Source organism: Anoplopoma fimbria, chromosome 10 (genome assembly GCF_027596085.1).
Source record: "Anoplopoma fimbria isolate UVic2021 breed Golden Eagle Sablefish chromosome 10, Afim_UVic_2022, whole genome shotgun sequence".
In the NCBI taxonomy this organism is placed as follows: Eukaryota; Metazoa; Chordata; class Actinopteri; order Perciformes; family Anoplopomatidae; genus Anoplopoma; species Anoplopoma fimbria.
The window spans coordinates 8,440,492-8,458,640 of record NC_072458.1 but is presented as its reverse complement, the minus strand read 5'-3'; the positions used below and the strand labels follow the sequence as shown (position 1 = coordinate 8,458,640).

At 36.4% G+C, this 18,149-nt stretch overlaps 1 protein-coding gene across 1 annotated transcript; it reads right to left on the bottom strand.

Annotated features, from left to right (window-relative positions):
• Positions 1 to 8,561: 8,561 nt before the first annotated feature.
• LOC129097371 (small conductance calcium-activated potassium channel protein 1-like) lies at positions 8,562 to 17,387 on the bottom strand. Its single transcript, XM_054606202.1, has 9 exons — positions 16,533 to 17,387; positions 15,935 to 16,030; positions 14,915 to 15,214; positions 14,152 to 14,273; positions 11,908 to 12,049; positions 11,726 to 11,836; positions 11,011 to 11,138; positions 8,926 to 9,004; positions 8,562 to 8,789 (listed from the first exon to the last, which is right to left on the bottom strand). Exons 1-9 carry the CDS (start codon positions 17,385 to 17,387, stop codon positions 8,562 to 8,564), a joined length of 2,061 nt encoding a protein of 686 aa, XP_054462177.1.
• Positions 17,388 to 18,149: the final 762 nt, after the last annotated feature.

Sequence of the window (18,149 nt, the reverse complement as noted above, 5' to 3'; positions counted from 1 at the left end):
TCATTTATATTAGAAAGTACTAGAGGTTATCTCCATAAATCTGTTGGTTTACATCTTAATATAACACCAAGTTTTACCTGATCAGAAAGCTACTCATTGACATGCGAGTGAATCAGTTTCCCGAAACTGTCCAGGTGTATATTCTGTTTGAGTTTTAATCAGGGCTGTCACTTAGTTTTTTGCATTAGCAATTAATCAAGAGCATTACCTCCATTAATTCACTTTTCCATAAAACATCACAGGTTTTATCATTTCTTGTACCTATGAGAATTATGTAGTAAATTCTGTAAAAATATAAAATCAGTATATCCGCACTAGAACGGTTGTTGCAGCAAAACCCTTCTGAGAGTACTGAACAAAACGGCAGTTTGTAAATTGCTCATGAGTTCAAATTCTCATTTGTAAGAAGAAGGGATGTGTTAGTCCTTTTTTTTCAGAGGGAACAGTTCATTTTAGTGAATATCTTAAATCCCCTGGATAGGACACAATCTGCATGGCTATAGCTACACTATTTTTTTATTTTTTTTTCATGACATTATGGCGTGCTACTATACAATGACTTAATTGTTTTATTGACGTATTATAAGATTACTTTTTATGACATACCTATTTTTATTTACTATAGTATGACTTTTACATGACTTCTTTTGTCAAACAGTTTTTTACCACTTTTTTGACATACTATTCTAAACATAAATAGTTGATTGTACATAAATGTACAATGAACTTTTTTGAGTTTCTACACTATTACTCTTATGATATTCTATAATATTTCAATTACATACTATACGATGACTTTTTTGGCATACTATTTTATGAATTCTTTACCAATTATTTTGACATGGGACTTTTTTTTTTTTACTCTTACTATGCTTTGACTTATGACAATTTATGACCTACCATGCAATGTTTTTTTTCCCGGCATTCTATGAATGAAATTTTGCATGGCCTTTTTGCCCTACGATGCTATGACTTTCTAATGTTTATTTTTCTACTATTTTTAAACTTAATATACTATGGCTTTTTAGGACTTTTTCAATATACTTTGAAATACTGGACTATGTTTATTTTTTCCGACATGTTATACTTATATTTTTTCAACATACTATACTATGACTCTTTACTGCTTTTTTAGACATACTATACTATGACCTTTTCTCTAATTCTTGCGACATACTATAGTACAACTTTTCTTCGGCCTACTATACTATGACTTTCTTTGACATACTACACTATGACCTTTTCAACATACTATACTATGACTTTTTTTAACATACTATAATAAGACTTTTTTTCACTTTCTTGGACATACTAAACTTTGATTTATTTTTGACATACTACACGACTTTTTAAAACATAAAATACTATGACTTTTTTTAACATACTATATAAAAAATTTTTAGACATGCAATACAATTACTTTCAACAGACCATAATTAGACTTTTTTCCAGTCTTTTCGACATACTACACCATGACTATTTTCGACATACTATGAAATGTTTTCACTTTTTTTAACATAGTATAGTATGACTTTCTTTTTTGATTTATTCGACATACTATAATATGACTTATTTTCTACATACCACACTGACTTTTTGCAAGGTACTATAGTTTTACTTCTTTCAACATACTTTGCTATTGCTATTACTTCGCCATATTGAACTATTAATTTTTTTGAAAAAGTATACACATAGTACAGACTTTTTTCACGTCTTTGACACACTATACTATTACCTTTTTATTTTTTGACATACTATAATATGACTCTTTTACGACATACTATGACTTTTGTTTTGACATACTACACTATGACTTTTTACATCATACTACACTATACCTTTTTAAGATACAAGTTACCATGGATTTTTTAAATTTTTAGACATGATATAGTATTACTTTTTTCAACATACTATACTATGACTTTTTTTTTACGGCGACATACTATATTATGACTTTTTTGAAAAACTTTACTATGACTTACTTTCGGACTATACTTAAGAGTTTTTTACTTTTTAACACTATTCTATGACTTTTACAATACTATGCTTGACATAGTATGGTGTGACTTTTTTATGACTTTTTATAGATGCTATGCTATGACTTGTGATGAATGAAATAAAGAGATGAAATCAAGCAAATATGCTTTTGGTTTATTTATTCAAAGAGAGAATATAACAGAGAACTCATTTTCAGCAGGGGATTACACAGAATTTGTGCATGCAGAATCAACAACATTTCAGAGAGAGAAAATACTTATAGGCGAGGTGACTGTTAAGAAATTTAGCTGACTGCGGACGTGCAAAATGCCTCAGTGAAAATTGTGTCAGGGTGCATGGGGTTCATATGGAGTACAACAATTATCAAAAGATTTATTTTCAAATTTTCCATTGTTACCATACATTAACACAACAATCCCCCACTTTGGCCATTATAGGATATACAGTTTATCTAGATATCAACAGATGTATTCATGTAATTGTTTAAGCAAACACATCATCAGTTGACAGATAGAAAAGTTAACCTTAGCTGGTTTTGCTAAACATAAACATTCTTGTCAATTAAGCAAGCAGAGATTGTAAAAAGTGAAGTAACTTATTGACGTAGTTGGATTGTTTTCTTCAGACAGTATGCCAATACCATCACACTCTACTTCTCTTTGAGGTGTATTGTGTTGGTTATCTTAGGAGCAGCCATGAGCCTCAATTCGTGAAGTCCTCAGTGCGCTGTGGTGACATTCCTTTTCATATTTTCTATTGTTAACACATAAATTGATACAAAACTATAGTATGACTTATTTTAAACTTACTAAACATTACTTTATTTTGAAAAACTAAACAATAACTATTGTATGTTTGTTTTTCAAAATACTATACTATGACTTTTTTCAACACACTATATTAAACTTTTTAATGACTTCTATGAATTTTGTATGACTTTTTGCAACATGCTATATTATAACTATTTCAGTCAGGAGAGACTTCAATAAAATTGAACAATAATTTATTACACATAAGAAATGAATAATGCCAAGTCTTTGGCGATTGGAGCGAAACCGTCTAACAGAGAGGCAGTGATGCTGATGTCAGACAGGCGCAATCCCTTTTAGTATCGCAATTATAGTATAGTATGTCGGAAAAAAGTCTCAGTATAGTATGTAAAAAGAAGTCATAGTATAGTACGTTGAAAAAAATCATAGTATAGTATGTCAAAAAAAGTCTTATTATAATATGTTGAAAAAAGTTATTGTGTATGAGTATGTCAAAAAAAATTAAGTCAAAATATAGTTTGTCAATAGTCTAGTATGTAGAAAAAAGATTGTATTAAATCTCGAAAAAAGTAATACATATATATAGGCTGTCGCGAAAAAAGTCAACAAAAGGTCATAAAATAGTATGTCGAAAAAAAGTGAAAAACGTAATCTTGTATTATATATTTTAAAAAATCATAGTATAGTATGTTGAAGACTTTTTTACAATATCTCTTAAAAGACATAGTATAGCATGTCGAAAAAAAGTCATAGTATAGTTACTATACTACTTACTAGACAACACTGACTGGCTCCTGCAGTTTCACTATCTCGTGGACATAACTGGCCATCTGAACCAGCTCAATGTGAAAATGCAAGGTATTGGAAATACAATCTCATCCCTTCAACAAGCAGTGTTTGCATTTGAAAGCAAGCTGGAAGTCTTTCTCAGGGACATTGAAACAGGTCGTCTTCTGCACTTTGAAAGACTGCAACAATTTAGAGATGCATGCTTAGCAAGTGACTCCACTCAACATCTGGATCTCCAGCAGCTAGCTGGCTTTACGTCCAATCTCCTGCAGTCATTCAAAGCACGTTTTGGAGAATTTCGTGCGCGCACTGGTCTTTTCAAGTTCATCACTCATCCACATGAGTGTGCAGTGGACAAAATCGACCTGACATGCATCCCCGGGGTCTTTATCGGAGACTTTGAGCTGGAAGTTGCTGACCTGAAGGCATCAGACATGTGGATGAGTGAGTTCAAGTCACTTAATGGAGAGTTGGAAAGTCTTGCACGACAGCGAGCAGAGCTGGCGAGGGAACACAAGTGGACAGAAATGAAAAATCTTCAACCTGAAGACCAGCTGATTCTTAAAACTTGGAACGAGCTTCCTATGACATACCACACAATGCAGCGTGTGAGTATTGCCGTATTGACCATGTTTGGCTCTACATATGCATGTGAACAGTCATTCTCGCATATGTGGAACATTAAGACCAACCTACGCTCACGTTTAACTGATGGAAGCCTCAACGCCTGCATGAAGCTCAACCTCACCACGTATGAACCAGACTACAAGGCCATCAGCAAAACCATGCAGCAGCAGAAGTCGCATTAAAAGTAAGACATATTTAATTTATTATATGTTAAAAATACTATATGGCTCTCAATGAAATATATTTAGAAATATTTGGCTTTTATGGCTCTCCCAGTCAAAAAGGTTCCTGACCCCTCACATTATACTATGATTTTTAAAAAAATCATAGTATAATGTGACTTTTTTCTCCAACATACCATTCTATGAATTTTTGCAGTATACTTTGCCTTTTTTTAACTTTTTTTTTTTTTTTTTTTTTTACATATTACTTTTTTTGCTTTTTCATCATACTATACTATGACTTTTTTTCAACATTCTACAGTCTAAGTTTTTTTGTTATTTTTGACTTACCATAATATGATTTTTATTTTTTTTTACATACTATACTACGACTATTTTCAACATACTATACAATGATCTTTTTCTTCTAAATACAATTTTTTTTCAACATACTATACTATAACTTTGATTTTTATTTTTTAAATACTATACAATGAATTTTTTTGGACATACTATACTAAGAATTTCTTAACATTTGATATGATATACTATGACTTTTTTCATCATACTATACTATGACTTTTTTAACATACAATACAATGGTTTTTTTTCTTTTTTCATCACAGTATACGATCATTTTTTTTACTTTTTGCGACATAGTATACTATGACTTTTTTTTTGACATATTATTATATGACTTTTTCATGACTTTTTTTTAACAAATATAAATATGTAGCGAGGTTGGAAAGGCCTGAAGTGACTAACAACCCGAGACATTCATTTTCACCCCCTCCCTGGTATTTCATCTCTACAGAGAAGGTTTCAATACACTTCAGCAGAGACACTCCCAAAACCCCCCACGCTATAAAGGCGTCAGGGCTGACACTCCACAGGCTGAGAGGAAGATCTCAAGTCAAGATACGAAGTCAGCCCGGGAAATACGAACCAATGAATAACCTTCTTCCTCACCTCCCCTTCTCTTTTCTAGCTGATAACGCGACGTCGGGAAAAGCCAACATGAAGGGATGCACTCAAGCATGCCTTTCATTTGTATGTGTAAACAACAGCCAGGAACTAAACCAAAAAAGCTAACTGAGGTCAAAGCAATAAATTCCTTGGCTAAAGAGAACAGGAACCACACTTAGTATCTCTGCAATTATTCCTTGTATCCCTGTATAATACTGCACAAGTCTGTGAAACCTTCAATAACCCCAACCAAAGTATTGGTCATTTGATTTCAGGATGACACATCTTTTTCCCATAATTGTGGAGTGGAAAACAGAGTTAAATTAATTTTCAGATATTTCAGATCGGACTCATCATGTGACCATATTGCCCTCCAGTGGTCAATTGGTGATAACACATATCTGACACGCATAACCTCTGTTAAATTCTGTATACCAAATGTATGTAACTGAAATCCCATCGCTGCATCCATACAAGTGTGTAAGGTCTATTGAGCTCATAGTGAAGAAAAGTATGTGGGTTATTTGTTTAAAATGTTAGATTAGTCAATTTACTAAACAAGACCGCCGACACTAGGGACAAAGGAATCCCAAATCTTGGCAAAAACAAAGCCATAAAATCAAGCCACACCCTGGGACCCGACACCTATCTTGAACAGATAAAACCAGGAGATTTGCTTTGTTCACGCGCTTATTTCTCTTGTCCTCTTATTCCTCCTGTCCTCTTGTCCTTTTCGTTTTTGTCCGTGTTAGGTGTCTTGTTAAGTGTTATTTTATTTTATTTTAGAACAGCTGTTTTTGTCAATACTTTTCCTCCTCAAACTCCTTTGAGCATCTTAGAATCATTCTTTTGCAAGCCTTATTTTTAGTGGACATCTGTTGATCTCGTGAGACATCAACTTTAATTATTATCGTTTAGGCCAAAACGAGATTAGTTGGAGAATATCAACGAGTAGCCTGAGTTATCAAACTATTCATATACTCTCCAAACACCGGACCGGATCCAACGCCCGTCTTGAAGCAAGAATTCAGAGACTTTTGCCTGCTGACGGAGTGAGAACCCCGGAGACAGCGGAGAGCCAGCGGAGAGCCACAGGTCCGTGAACCCTCAACTCCACCCTCTTCACCTCCGACAGAGCTGAAACCACCAGGACCACTGAAGCAACGGCAGAGACCCGCAAAAGGCATCTGGACCCCTCGGCACAAAGTAGGAACATCTCAACTGTACTGTGATCCAGAGTTGGTGTAGGAGATATAGAAGCTCTGAATAATAATATAGATTGACCAGGTAGGAGAAAGAGGAGACCTCAACTTTTCTTCACTATTTGATATAATATTGCCTGATTATTTGAAACCCATTTATTCATGTTTTGTATTGTTCTTTAATTAATAATCCTGTCATCCATTCATTTAATTCCCTTTTTAATAAATTACCCATGTATCGCCAAGCCGTTGTCTGTCATATTGATTCAAGGTGGGAGCTATAAGGTCACTGAAATCAGGACTTACGCCTGAGATATTGAGTTTGGATAATTTGTTACCAAATTATTGATCATATTTTTATTATTTTCTCCTATTAAGGAGTGGTGCCCCGCAATTTTTACACAAGCAATATTTTTATTTTAACGTAGTCATTAATACCCGCTACACATATGATATCTTTGGAAATACTTTACTATGACCTTCAGTGATTTTATTTACTTACTATGCTATGACTTTCTGAGAAAAACTAGTCCATGACTTTTTAATGTATTTTTTAGCATACTATACAATGAATTTTATTTTTAAAATTCTTTTCTACCTTCTATGCTAAGTTGCATACTATGACTGTGTTGACATACTCTACTTTGATTATTTGGACATACTTTACTATGACCTATTGAACATATTATTCTGTCATTTTTGACTAACTATACCTTGACTTTTTTTTATGAATATTTTCTGAAATACTTTACTATGATGTTTTCAGGCTTTTATTTACATACAACAACTTTTACTCTATCTTTTTTGATATACTATGAATGGCTTTTTTTTAAAACTTTTTTTAACATGCTATACTATTACTTTTATTTACAGTATTTATGTATATGCCATATACTATGACTTTTCATATTATTGTACACTATTAGTCTTTAGTCACAGAATAGTATGCAGTATTTTTTGTATTGTAAGGCCTGTCTTTTGTCTGTCCGTCATTGTCTCTTCTGACAGGATGGTCATTCAGCAGAAGGCTAGCTGTCCTCTCCGGAGCTGAAGGAGAGAGAAGGGATGGTCGGGGTTATATCAGCCCCTTCCTCCTCCCGAGATGGCAGCAGACCAAACAGTCTGATCAAACTGGACAGCAGATGGATTTCAAATGTTGACAAATTGCTTTAACTCTACCCTCCAACCCTTACTAATTTATTGTTTTGGCTAAAGTGTTGTTTGTTTATGGTTAGTTTCCTGTTTGAAGGAAGGGATTTCTTTACTTTTTGAGACATTTAATACAAAGGCAATCATTTTATCATTTTATTAGAAAGTACTACAGATTAACTTCATAATTCTGTCAGATTACATTTTAATATTACAACACCAAACTATACTTAAATGTATTTATCAGAGGAAAGTGCAGTTTTTAGGGCTAAAGCTTCTCACTAACATGGAAGTGATAACAGTTCACCCTAACTGTCCAGGTTTATTTTTTGGTTGAGTTAATGTTTTGAATAGGGCTGAGACAATTAGTTCTTTTTATTTTATTAATCTTAATATTTTCTCCAACAATCCATTATCAGTTTGTCATTAAAACATCACAACACAGTTAAAAATGCCCATTACAAGTTTTATCTTTATTATAACAGCCCAAAATAAACAATTTACTAACACATAAGACCAAGAAAAACAGCAAATCGAATGGTCCTTAAACAAGTCATTGGTCACAATTTGGTGGAAAGATGTTATTTTACTACCACAGTCTTTTTCTTTTTTTCTTTTAGTCCAGCAATGATGTAAAAAGCCTTCATAAGAAGGCAATTATGACCGATTTCTACATTTTGGTTTTATGGTTTTCTACTACAGAAATTTGTGCTACCTATTTTTTAATACAATTTACAATAATCTGTACAGCCTTCATTTTGTTATTAACTTGTATCTGTCCACCTCCTGTAAGAGTAATGTCCCAACATCATAACTATAGCTGCATTAAAGGCAGATAACCCCCCAGGAGCACTTGAGAAGCTTTTATTTTATCCTCCATCACCTTCCTAAGCCTCTTTCTACCTGTCTACGCTCGCTCCAGCAGTCTCTGTCTTCACCTCCCTCTCCCTGAGCAGGTGGCGGATGGAAGAGTTTTGCGTAGACATGGTGCTGGACAGGAGAGGCATCAGGCTCCTGAAGCCCTCCCTCAACTCTTCAACGTTCTTCTCCAGGCTGTGGATGTGTGTGTCCAGCTCCGCCCTGCAGCCCTGCACCTCTGATAGCACGTCATACATCAGGGTTTGCATCTACATTGGGGTGGATGTCCATGGTGGTGTATGCAGGTCCATGTAGAGAATAGAAAAAAAAAGCCATCAGGCAATATTAGATGCTACCCGGTTGCAGTTTTGCCAGTTTGAGATTGAAAATGATGCATTCACTTGCCTCTCTCACCTTGCAGAGGTCCACAAGTGTGTTTCCCTGGTCTGAAAGTATCCTCTTCTCTATCTTCACCTGGCGCAGCCTGCGGACAAAATTATTTAGTTTAAGTTGCTACAGGAGGTTAGTATAATATTGCTACATCTATGATATAAAAATGTGATGAGGAGAGAAATGTAAAGGGCCACTTTACCCATATAACCAATAAATATACCATAAACATAACATATTGTCAACTGTTTTTATAGACAGTTTGGTACATATATGTTTGGTAGAAAGTAGTTCCAATAAAAACTGTATAACAGTCGGCGGATTGATAACATTTATTTTGTATTCATACTGGAAAAGTGATATTAAGTGATGTATATAGTGATAAATCGATTTTTGAGTGTACTGTTGATTAATACTACTCTCCCGCAATGCATTGCACAAAGCATATGGAGAGGCTACTAACAGCTGGGTTAAATAATTAATTGTGGTAGGTGATGGAACAGCTCCAAAAGATCTTGGGAAAAAATACAAAAAAGGGTTAAATCTTTTTTTAGTTTAATCTTTTTTTATAATAGAATAAAATACAAACTATAAAATGGTAAATTATGTTGATATTTTTATATAATAAATGCTAATACAGTGTAATATTAACATTAGGATGTAGCAAATACTGTGTCCAATTAGTTGTTGTTTAAGGGATTTGGGACAGAGCACCAGAAAGGTTGTAGCAGTAAAAACCTGAATGTGCTGAACTGAGCAGCAGTGTGTTTTATTGCTTATGAGTTCAACTACTCATTTGTAAGAGGAAGAATTTGTTATTTCTTTCTCAGACGGTCTCATTTCATTTTGAGATTATCTCAAATCTTCACGATATAAAACAATCTGCATAGCTAAAACTACTGTATACTATGACACGTCATGATTTTTATTATGACATATTGTTTCATATTCTTATTGCATACTATTATTCTATTAATTTTTAAAAAGAGGAAAATACTATAGGTATTACTACATAAATAAATAAATTAGGTGTTCCGTAACTTTGAACTATACTATTGCTATGACTTTTTTAATGACATTTTTATGGCATGGTATTCTACAAATTCATAAATATTTTTTTTATGGCATACTGAACTATGAATTTCTTTTGACATTTTTATGAAATACTATACTATGACTTTTACAGTATTATTTAATGGGTTTTTTCCTGGCATACTTTACCATGACTTTTTATCCCATAGTAAACTTTGATTTTTGATGACTTTTTAATTATGTTTGTTTGGCAAAATATATTATTTGATTTCATTTTTAATGCATACTATGTTGTGACTTTCTTATGGCGTGCTATATTAAGTACTTTAACATAACATTTTTATGGCATTCTGCATTAACCATTTAAATAATATTTGTCATGTTATTTTCAAAGACATACTATACTATTTTTAAGAAATACTATACTATGTTGTGTTTAATGAGTGTTTTATAATGACATCTTATACTATGACATACTATATAGAATTTTCTTTTTATTTAAATGGAATTAAGTATTATGACTTTTATGTGGCATTTTTATTGCACACTAAACTATAGCTGCATTCCGGTTCACAGTATACATAAACATTGCTCCGTAAACCCTGCTCCCTGTTTGGGGAATGTCATTTATTTGAACTTCCCTTGACAAAAGTCGGAACACCCTTCAATGTCACCAATGCAGAAATACTATACTATGGGTTTTCTGACACTTATAAATCACTGTCTTATGCCATTTTTATGACATTCCACATTGTGATCTTTAATTGCATATTGTACTAAGACTTTTTGATCACTTTCATGGCATACTATATAATGACATTTCAATGGCATAGAAATACTATAGCATACTAAACTTAAATTGAATGCAATCTGCAACTTCACCACTAGATGCAACAAAATATTACACACTGTTTCTTAAATGTTCACATTGGTACACTGTTTGTCAGGATGTAGAACTAATTAGGCATTGATTGGTGAACAGGTTAATAGTATTATACATATAGCACATGTAGCAAATAAAGTGAAAAGGATGGTAAAACAGCTTTATATTAGGGTTAAGTGTCTTACCGGTGGATTGCCAGAAGCAGCTTCCGTTGATGCATGCGGACTCTGCTGTGGTCTCTCTCTCTTGACAGCTTAGTGTGTTTGTAGATAAGCCAAGTCTCTCTCAGTACATTTGCTGCAGCAATTTTTATCTAGTGAGAGGATGAAGAAAATCAGTAAGGGTTGTTATTTTATGTTTATGCAAATTACCTGAAAGCAACGTTATTTACTGCAAATACTGAACAACCCAAACTTAATATAATCAGTGTACACACTATATTCATTTTGTCTCATACTCAACATTCAAGCCTGATTTATTTCCTACTATGTAACACAAGAGAAACACATTTTCTATTATTATTCGGTTTTCCAATGAAAACTCATGTGGATGAGTGATGAACTTGAAAAGACCAGTGCGCGCACGAAATTCTCCAAAACGTGCTTTGAATGACTGCAGGAGATTGGACGTAAAGCCAGCTAGCTGCTGGAGATCCAGATGTTGAGTGGAGTCACTTGCTAAGCATGCATCTCTAAATTGTTGCAGTCTTTCAAAGTGCAGAAGACGACCTGTTTCAATGTCCCTGAGAAAGACTTCCAGCTTGCTTTCAAATGCAAACACTGCTTGTTGAAGGGATGAGATTGTATTTCCAATACCTTGCATTTTCACATTGAGCTGGTTCCATTTAATTAACATTGATATGTAAAATAAAGCCACACTGAGGAAGACACTTGTATATACCCTCTTGGAGATGTGGGAGTCCATCATGAAGTTGTGAACATGTTTCTCTGCTCTGGTCAACTCCAGCTTCCTGGCAACCACCGCCACTACCAGGACTGTGCAGCCAGCTCCCTATGACAGAATTAAACACTTTTGTTATGATTCAAGATGAGAATTTTGTTATTATCAACCCACTGTCTCACCATGATCCCAGTGAGGAGACAGATGCTGCGACCACAGTAGGTGTGAGGCACCACATCTCCGTAGCCGATGGACAAGAAGGTGACAGAGACCATCCACAAGGCCTCCATGTAGTTGCTACTCAGGTCCCTGTAGTTGTGGTGTCTGTAGGAATTAAAACGATATTATATAACTACAGCAGGTTAAATAAGTATTGAACACGTCACCATTTTTCTCAGTAAATATATTTCTAAAGGTGCTATTGACATGAAATTTTCACAGGATGTCGGTAACAACCCAAGTAATCAACACATATAAAGAAAACCAAACAAATAAGTTCAGAAATTAAGTTATGTGTAATAAAATGGAATGACACAGGGGAAAAGTATTGAACACGCTTACTGAAAGTTATTTAATACTTTGTACAAAAGCCTTTGTTGGTAATGACAGCTTCAAGACGCCTCCTGTATGGAGAAACTAGTCGCATGCATTGCTCAGGTGTGATTTTGGCCCATTCTTCCTCACAAACAGTCTTCAAATCTTGAAGGTTCCGTGGGCCTCTTCTATGAACTCTGATCTTTAGTTCTTTCCAAAGATTTTCTATTGGATTCAGGTGATTGGCTGGGCCATTCTAGCAGCTTTATTTTCTTTCTCTGAAACCAATTGAGAGTTTCCTTGGCTGTGTGTTTGGGATCATTGTCTTGCTGAAATGTCCACCCTCGTTTCATCTTCATCATCCTGGTAGATGGCAGCCGATTTTTATCAAGAATGTCTCATCCTTCCTTCAATTATATGAAGTTTGCCAGTGCCGTCTGCTGAAAAACAGCCCCACACCATGATGTTTCCAGCTCCAAACTTCACCGTTGGTATGGTGTTTTTGGGGTGATGTGCAGTGCCATTTGACCTCCAAACATGGTGTGTAATATGCATGGTGTGTAATAGGCATCCAAAGAGTTCAATTTTGGTCTCATCTGACCAGACTATATTCTCCCAGTATTTCACAGGCTTGTCTAAATGTTGTGCAGCAAACTTTAAACGAGCTTCAACATGCTTCTTCTTCAGCAATGGAGTCTTGCGTGGTGAGCGTGCATACAGGCCACGGCGGTTGAGTGCATTACTTATTGTTTTCTTTGAAACAATTGTACCTGCTAATTCCAGGTCTTTCTGAAGCTCTCCACAAGTGGTCCTTGGCTCATGGACAACTTATCTGATAATTATTTTCACTCCTCTGTCAGAAATCTTGCGAGGAGCACCTGGTCGTGGCTGGTTTAAGGTGAAATGATGTTCTTTCCACTTCCGGATTATGGCCCCAACAGTGCTCACTGGAACATTCAGAAGTTTAGAAATCCTTCTGTAACCAATGCCATCAGTATGTTTTGCAACAATAAGGTTGCGAAGGTCTTGAGAGAGCTCTTTGCTTTTACCCATCATGAGATGTTTCTTGTGTGACACCTTGGTAATGAGACACCTTTTTATAGGCCATCAGTTGGGACTGAACCAGCTGATATTCATTTGCACTGACAAGGGGCAGGATTGCTTTCTAATGACTGATAGATTTCAGCTGGTGTCTTGGCTTTCCATGCCTTTTTGCACCTCCCTTTCTTCATGTGTTCAATACTTTTTCCCTGTGTCATTCCATTTTATTACACATAACTACATTTCTGAACTTATTTGTTTGGTTTTCTTTATATGTATGGATTGCTTGGGTTGTTACTGACATCTGGTGAAAATTTCATGTCAATAGCACCTTTAGAAATAGATTTACTGAGAAAAATGGTGACCTGTTCAATACTTATTTTACCCGCTGTATATTTTCATGTAGCTTATATTTTGTCTTTTTGTCTTAAATTATGCTTTACCTAACTTATCTGATGGCTGTAGCTGAATAGAGTGCTGCAGTGATGAATGAGCCCTTAAATCCGGAAAATTTCTATCTGCCCTACTTTACATTATTGATGATTTTTTCTTTACCCCCTCCTAGTTTACTTTGATCTTGTCAATGCATTCCAGCCAGTACAGATACATAACAGCAGAGGGAAATTTTGATTTGTTGCTGCAGTTGAAACATTGAAGTAATGCTGTTATATGCCAATATTTGGATGATAATTAAATATCATATATATAGGTGTTGGGCACTAAAGGCACTACTACAGATTCAGCAGTTGGCAGATATATTATTGTTTATTATTATTTTTATATATTGTAAATTTCCCCGCTGGGGAACTAATAAAGGATTATCTTATCTTATCTTATATATCCTCACTTACCTCTCACAAACATGTAAACCCCACGCTGCCACAATCCACAGAGAGACACTGAAAATCATCAGCACAGTCCCGGGGTAGGTGGTCATTAGTGTTTTTCCCACAAACCGGGTGTTGAAGTGTATCTAAAAATCACAAACGGGATGAATTTGCGTCATTCTTTTGACAGTAGGGGCCTATTTAGCCAGACTATTTAGGATAGCACCTGTCAGATTACGATTACATAATACAGAGGAGATGAGGGATAAGAAAACCTGTTCTCAATCTGGCTTGATACACAGATAGTAGGTTTGGCATTGCAGCGGGGAGACAAAGGTCATTTTCATCACTCTTAAATAGCATTTATAAGGAAAGGGATTAGTCGGGTGCATATTATAAACTGTGGAAAAGAAAGCAGACAAGCAAAGGAGAGCCAGCAAGGGACATAATCAACATGTGAAACCACTGGGATTTATGGGGGCGAAACTGTTATAGTCACACCTCAATTGCCACACCTCTACAGACCCCTCGGCCCACCTAGACATAAGACATAAACAGATGTGCATGAAATGTTCATAGAGGATGCCCGGCCCAAAACACTGTCCATAATATAGACTTTAATATCCCATGACTCATGTCCTGAAGCAGGTTTCTGCACATTTTTTAAAATTACATTAAAATTTAGAGTGCAAATCCTCTTTCATTTATAAGTGTATGATCTCTTCACGGTACTTTTCCAAACCAGTTAAAGCCCGATTCTGTTGGCAGCCTATGGGCGACCTCCCACCTTGTTGAGCGCTCCAATGCTGCGAGATGCAGTGTCAGTGAAGAGGCGGCTATGCAGCATCATGGCCCGGCCCAGCAGGTAGAGCCTCAGGAACATGGGCAGAGCCAGGACGATCTCCAGCTCCGTCTCCGACAGTGACAGGCGATTTGTGGATTTCTGAAAGGTCTGCTGGAAGTACCCCATCAGACCCACTGGGTATGGATGAATGGCCGCTGTTGCCAGCTCCAGGCCTACCAGAGCCAAACGATCGGTTGTCATGGCAATCCGCCAATCCTCTGCACCAATATCGTGAACGTAGAGCTACCAGAGAGATGGGAAGAGTGCATTACAGTGAAAATGAGCATCTAACCTGGATCCAATATAAATGTGAAGGTCACAAGATTATTAAATGGAAACTCCACCAATTTAACACATCTTATTCTGTTTTAGTCTTGGAAGAACAACTGCTTATGTGAAAACCGTTGTATTGAGCCTTTTGGAGCTTCACAAAGTTAGAATAAGATAAATTATCTTATAAGTAATGTCGCAAAAAAATCTGGTTCTTTTTAAACTGCCCATCATGAGTCAGACAATGTTAGTAATCTTTTAAGGACAAATAAAAGAAAAAAAATTCTGTTTCACACAATTTCTTAAAGATTTTCCTTGCAATGTTTGCTTTCTCCTTGTAAAATATTATATCAAATGAAACAGAATGAGAATGAAATATCACTTTTTGGTTTGCTCACAGTACCATGACCTGTGATGAGTCGGTATAAGTAAACTTTCATAAACTTTACAAGGCTACCAGACTAAAAGGTTGAGAACCACTGTTATAGAAACTTCAGTGCCTTAAAGTGGGACTATTTTCAGTTCCCCATGAAATGACTATCTAAAATAAAGGTATAGGAGTGTATTCCTCCACTGCAAATATATATTGCTTCGGCCACAGATCAGAGAAACCTTTACATTTGAAAGAATGTACCTGAGGGAAAACTTGGGGGAAAGAAAAGACCTGATTGCATAATTATGAACAGAAGTTACCTGAACCTCACAGCAGTGGTACGCAATGATGAGGCCCAGCAAGATGATCGTAGAAAGACTGATGATGGACTTGAGTGTGAGGGAGTAGACGGAGCTCTATGGGAAACACACTCAGAAATTACATCATTGTCAAGCTGATAGCTTAAGCTTCTCAATATATGAAATGGCATCAGTGATCCTCTTTAAATTTATAATCTTACATACATTTGGATAATGCATTTGCATGATGTAATGAACATGATCTTATGGGCGCACTGTGAATTTTCCTGCAGTTTGAGGGAGATCAATTCTCATACTGAGTCAACAGATTTTCCAGTGCAGCCCAGTTATAAAGATCCAGAAATAGAGGAAGTAAAACAAAAAAATTCTATTAACAAGATTTTCCTCAGACAAATGAAGTGAAAGGTGTTATGCATTATAACTCAAAATCCAATTCCTTAGGCAGTAAGGCTTTAAGAAAAACTAGTTATCTAGCACACTCTTTTCAGAATAGATGATAAATGCTGATGCACATAAATTTGTTTTGGGGAAAAACTTTTTTTGACTCTTACTCAGAAGTATTTCTCAGGGTCTCAGTGTGATTTCCTGTCTTTCTGACCTTGCTGTAGACACTCCAGGAGAGCTCTGTCTCCATCACCATCAGCAACATCCCGAATATCCCCACTGCCAAGGCGCAGTCATTCAGCCGCTGCCTCCTCAAAAACAGAGCCCTCCTGTGGACCAGCCGCCAGCCGATGTTGTGGGTCTTCCAGTACGAGTCATCTTTGGAGTCCTCCTTGTGTTTCGGGCTGGTCTGGGAATTAGGATCGGGGTCAGGACCGGGACACTCTACTCCTGGCAGAAGGCCTTTGGCCCCAGTCAGGTCCTGGCGATGCTGGAACGTCTCATTGTGTGGCTGGAAGTCGTCATCTTTGCTAGTGATGATGATCTCTGGGAGACTGTGGCGGTCGTGCATCTCCAAACAAATGTTGCCTGACTTGCGGCGCCCTCTGCCCTCAACATCTTTGACATCTAAGTGAGAGCTGCAGGGGCCCGTAAAGGGTGACCCGCAGGGAGAAATGGGGACAGTGAAAGAGGTGACCTTCTCCTGGAGTCTGTTAGCTCCTGCATTTTTGGCTTTGCACTGGTGATTACACTCTTTGTGTGCTGGATTTTGTCTCCTCCCCACTGACCTTTTGTCACATTTCTTCTCTTTGCCTTTGTCTCCCCTCCTGTTGGAGCGAGGTGAAGGTGTGACATAAAGCCGGCCGTTGTATAAAGGTGTGGTGGCCATGGCCTGGGTTCTGTCCAGCCACACAGTGTGATCGACTGATGTTTGGACTGTGCGGTGAATCCCACACTTCGGAGAGCAGGCCTGAGGTGGAGGAACCATCCTCGGCGGGAGGAGGGGGCGCTGGTCCTCCACATCGACTCCATCCACGACTGACAAGTTAATAGAGGGGGAGTGCTCCATGGTGAGAGTCTCCAGGTGATATTTCACCCAATCTTTTTAAGAGGTTTGATAAGAGAAGGCGTGAGATAGACAGACGACATTATTAGTAGCAAGTGAGATTTAATAGATGAGAACAACCTTGTGAAAGAAAACTACAGCTAAAAGGAAAATTCAGTGATTAGTAGCTTCGTCATCAGAGAAGATTTCCAAAATTTGTCTTACTCGTTAAGTTTTCTTAATTTTGTATTTTTATTATTTTGTATTTATCTGTTAATGATATCACAAATGTTATTTTGTTTTAATACGCATAAATCAAGATTTAGTCACAAACTTTACTAGAGTGTAAGCTGAAAGCAGTTTAAATATTTTCTATTTCCACTTTTTTTATTCTTACCTTCTCAAATCAGGTTTTTCAGTATGCGAGGAAGAAAAAAAGGCCTCAACTCTTACGACAACTGTTTTATCTGGAAAGTATCTAAGTATTCAATCTTCTTATGGTCCTGACGGCCTGAGTCACAAAGAGATCCTCCAAATAAAATCCTGTCGCAAAGCAAACTCAAATACACAACTTTCATTCAGGGTTTAAATTTAAGGTTAAACCGTAAAAACTGATCAAGCTACAACACTATTAAACCCCGGTGGGATAAAACAAAATATTCCAAACGTCCCCGCTCTGAATGTATGAACTTTCCAGCAATCCATTAGCTGCCTCAGCATCACGGAGCCCCTCCCATAGATTCAAGCTGAGGTTGTGAACTTCTCCTGCATATGACGCCATACGAG

Bases quoted from the DNA above. Each gene is read 5' to 3' on its own strand.
- LOC129097371 (XM_054606202.1), bottom strand. From the start codon at position 17,387: ATGGAGCACTCCCCCTCTATTAACTTGTCAGTCGTGGATGGAGTCGAT. The intron at 16,031-16,532 runs GTCAGAAAGACA...TGTTTCCCATAG, and splicing joins CCTGGAGTGTCTACAGCAAG to AGCTCCGTCTACTCCCTCAC. The intron at 15,215-15,934 runs GTAACTTCTGTT...TCTCTCTGGTAG, and splicing joins ACCACTGCTGTGAGGTTCAG to CTCTACGTTCACGATATTGG.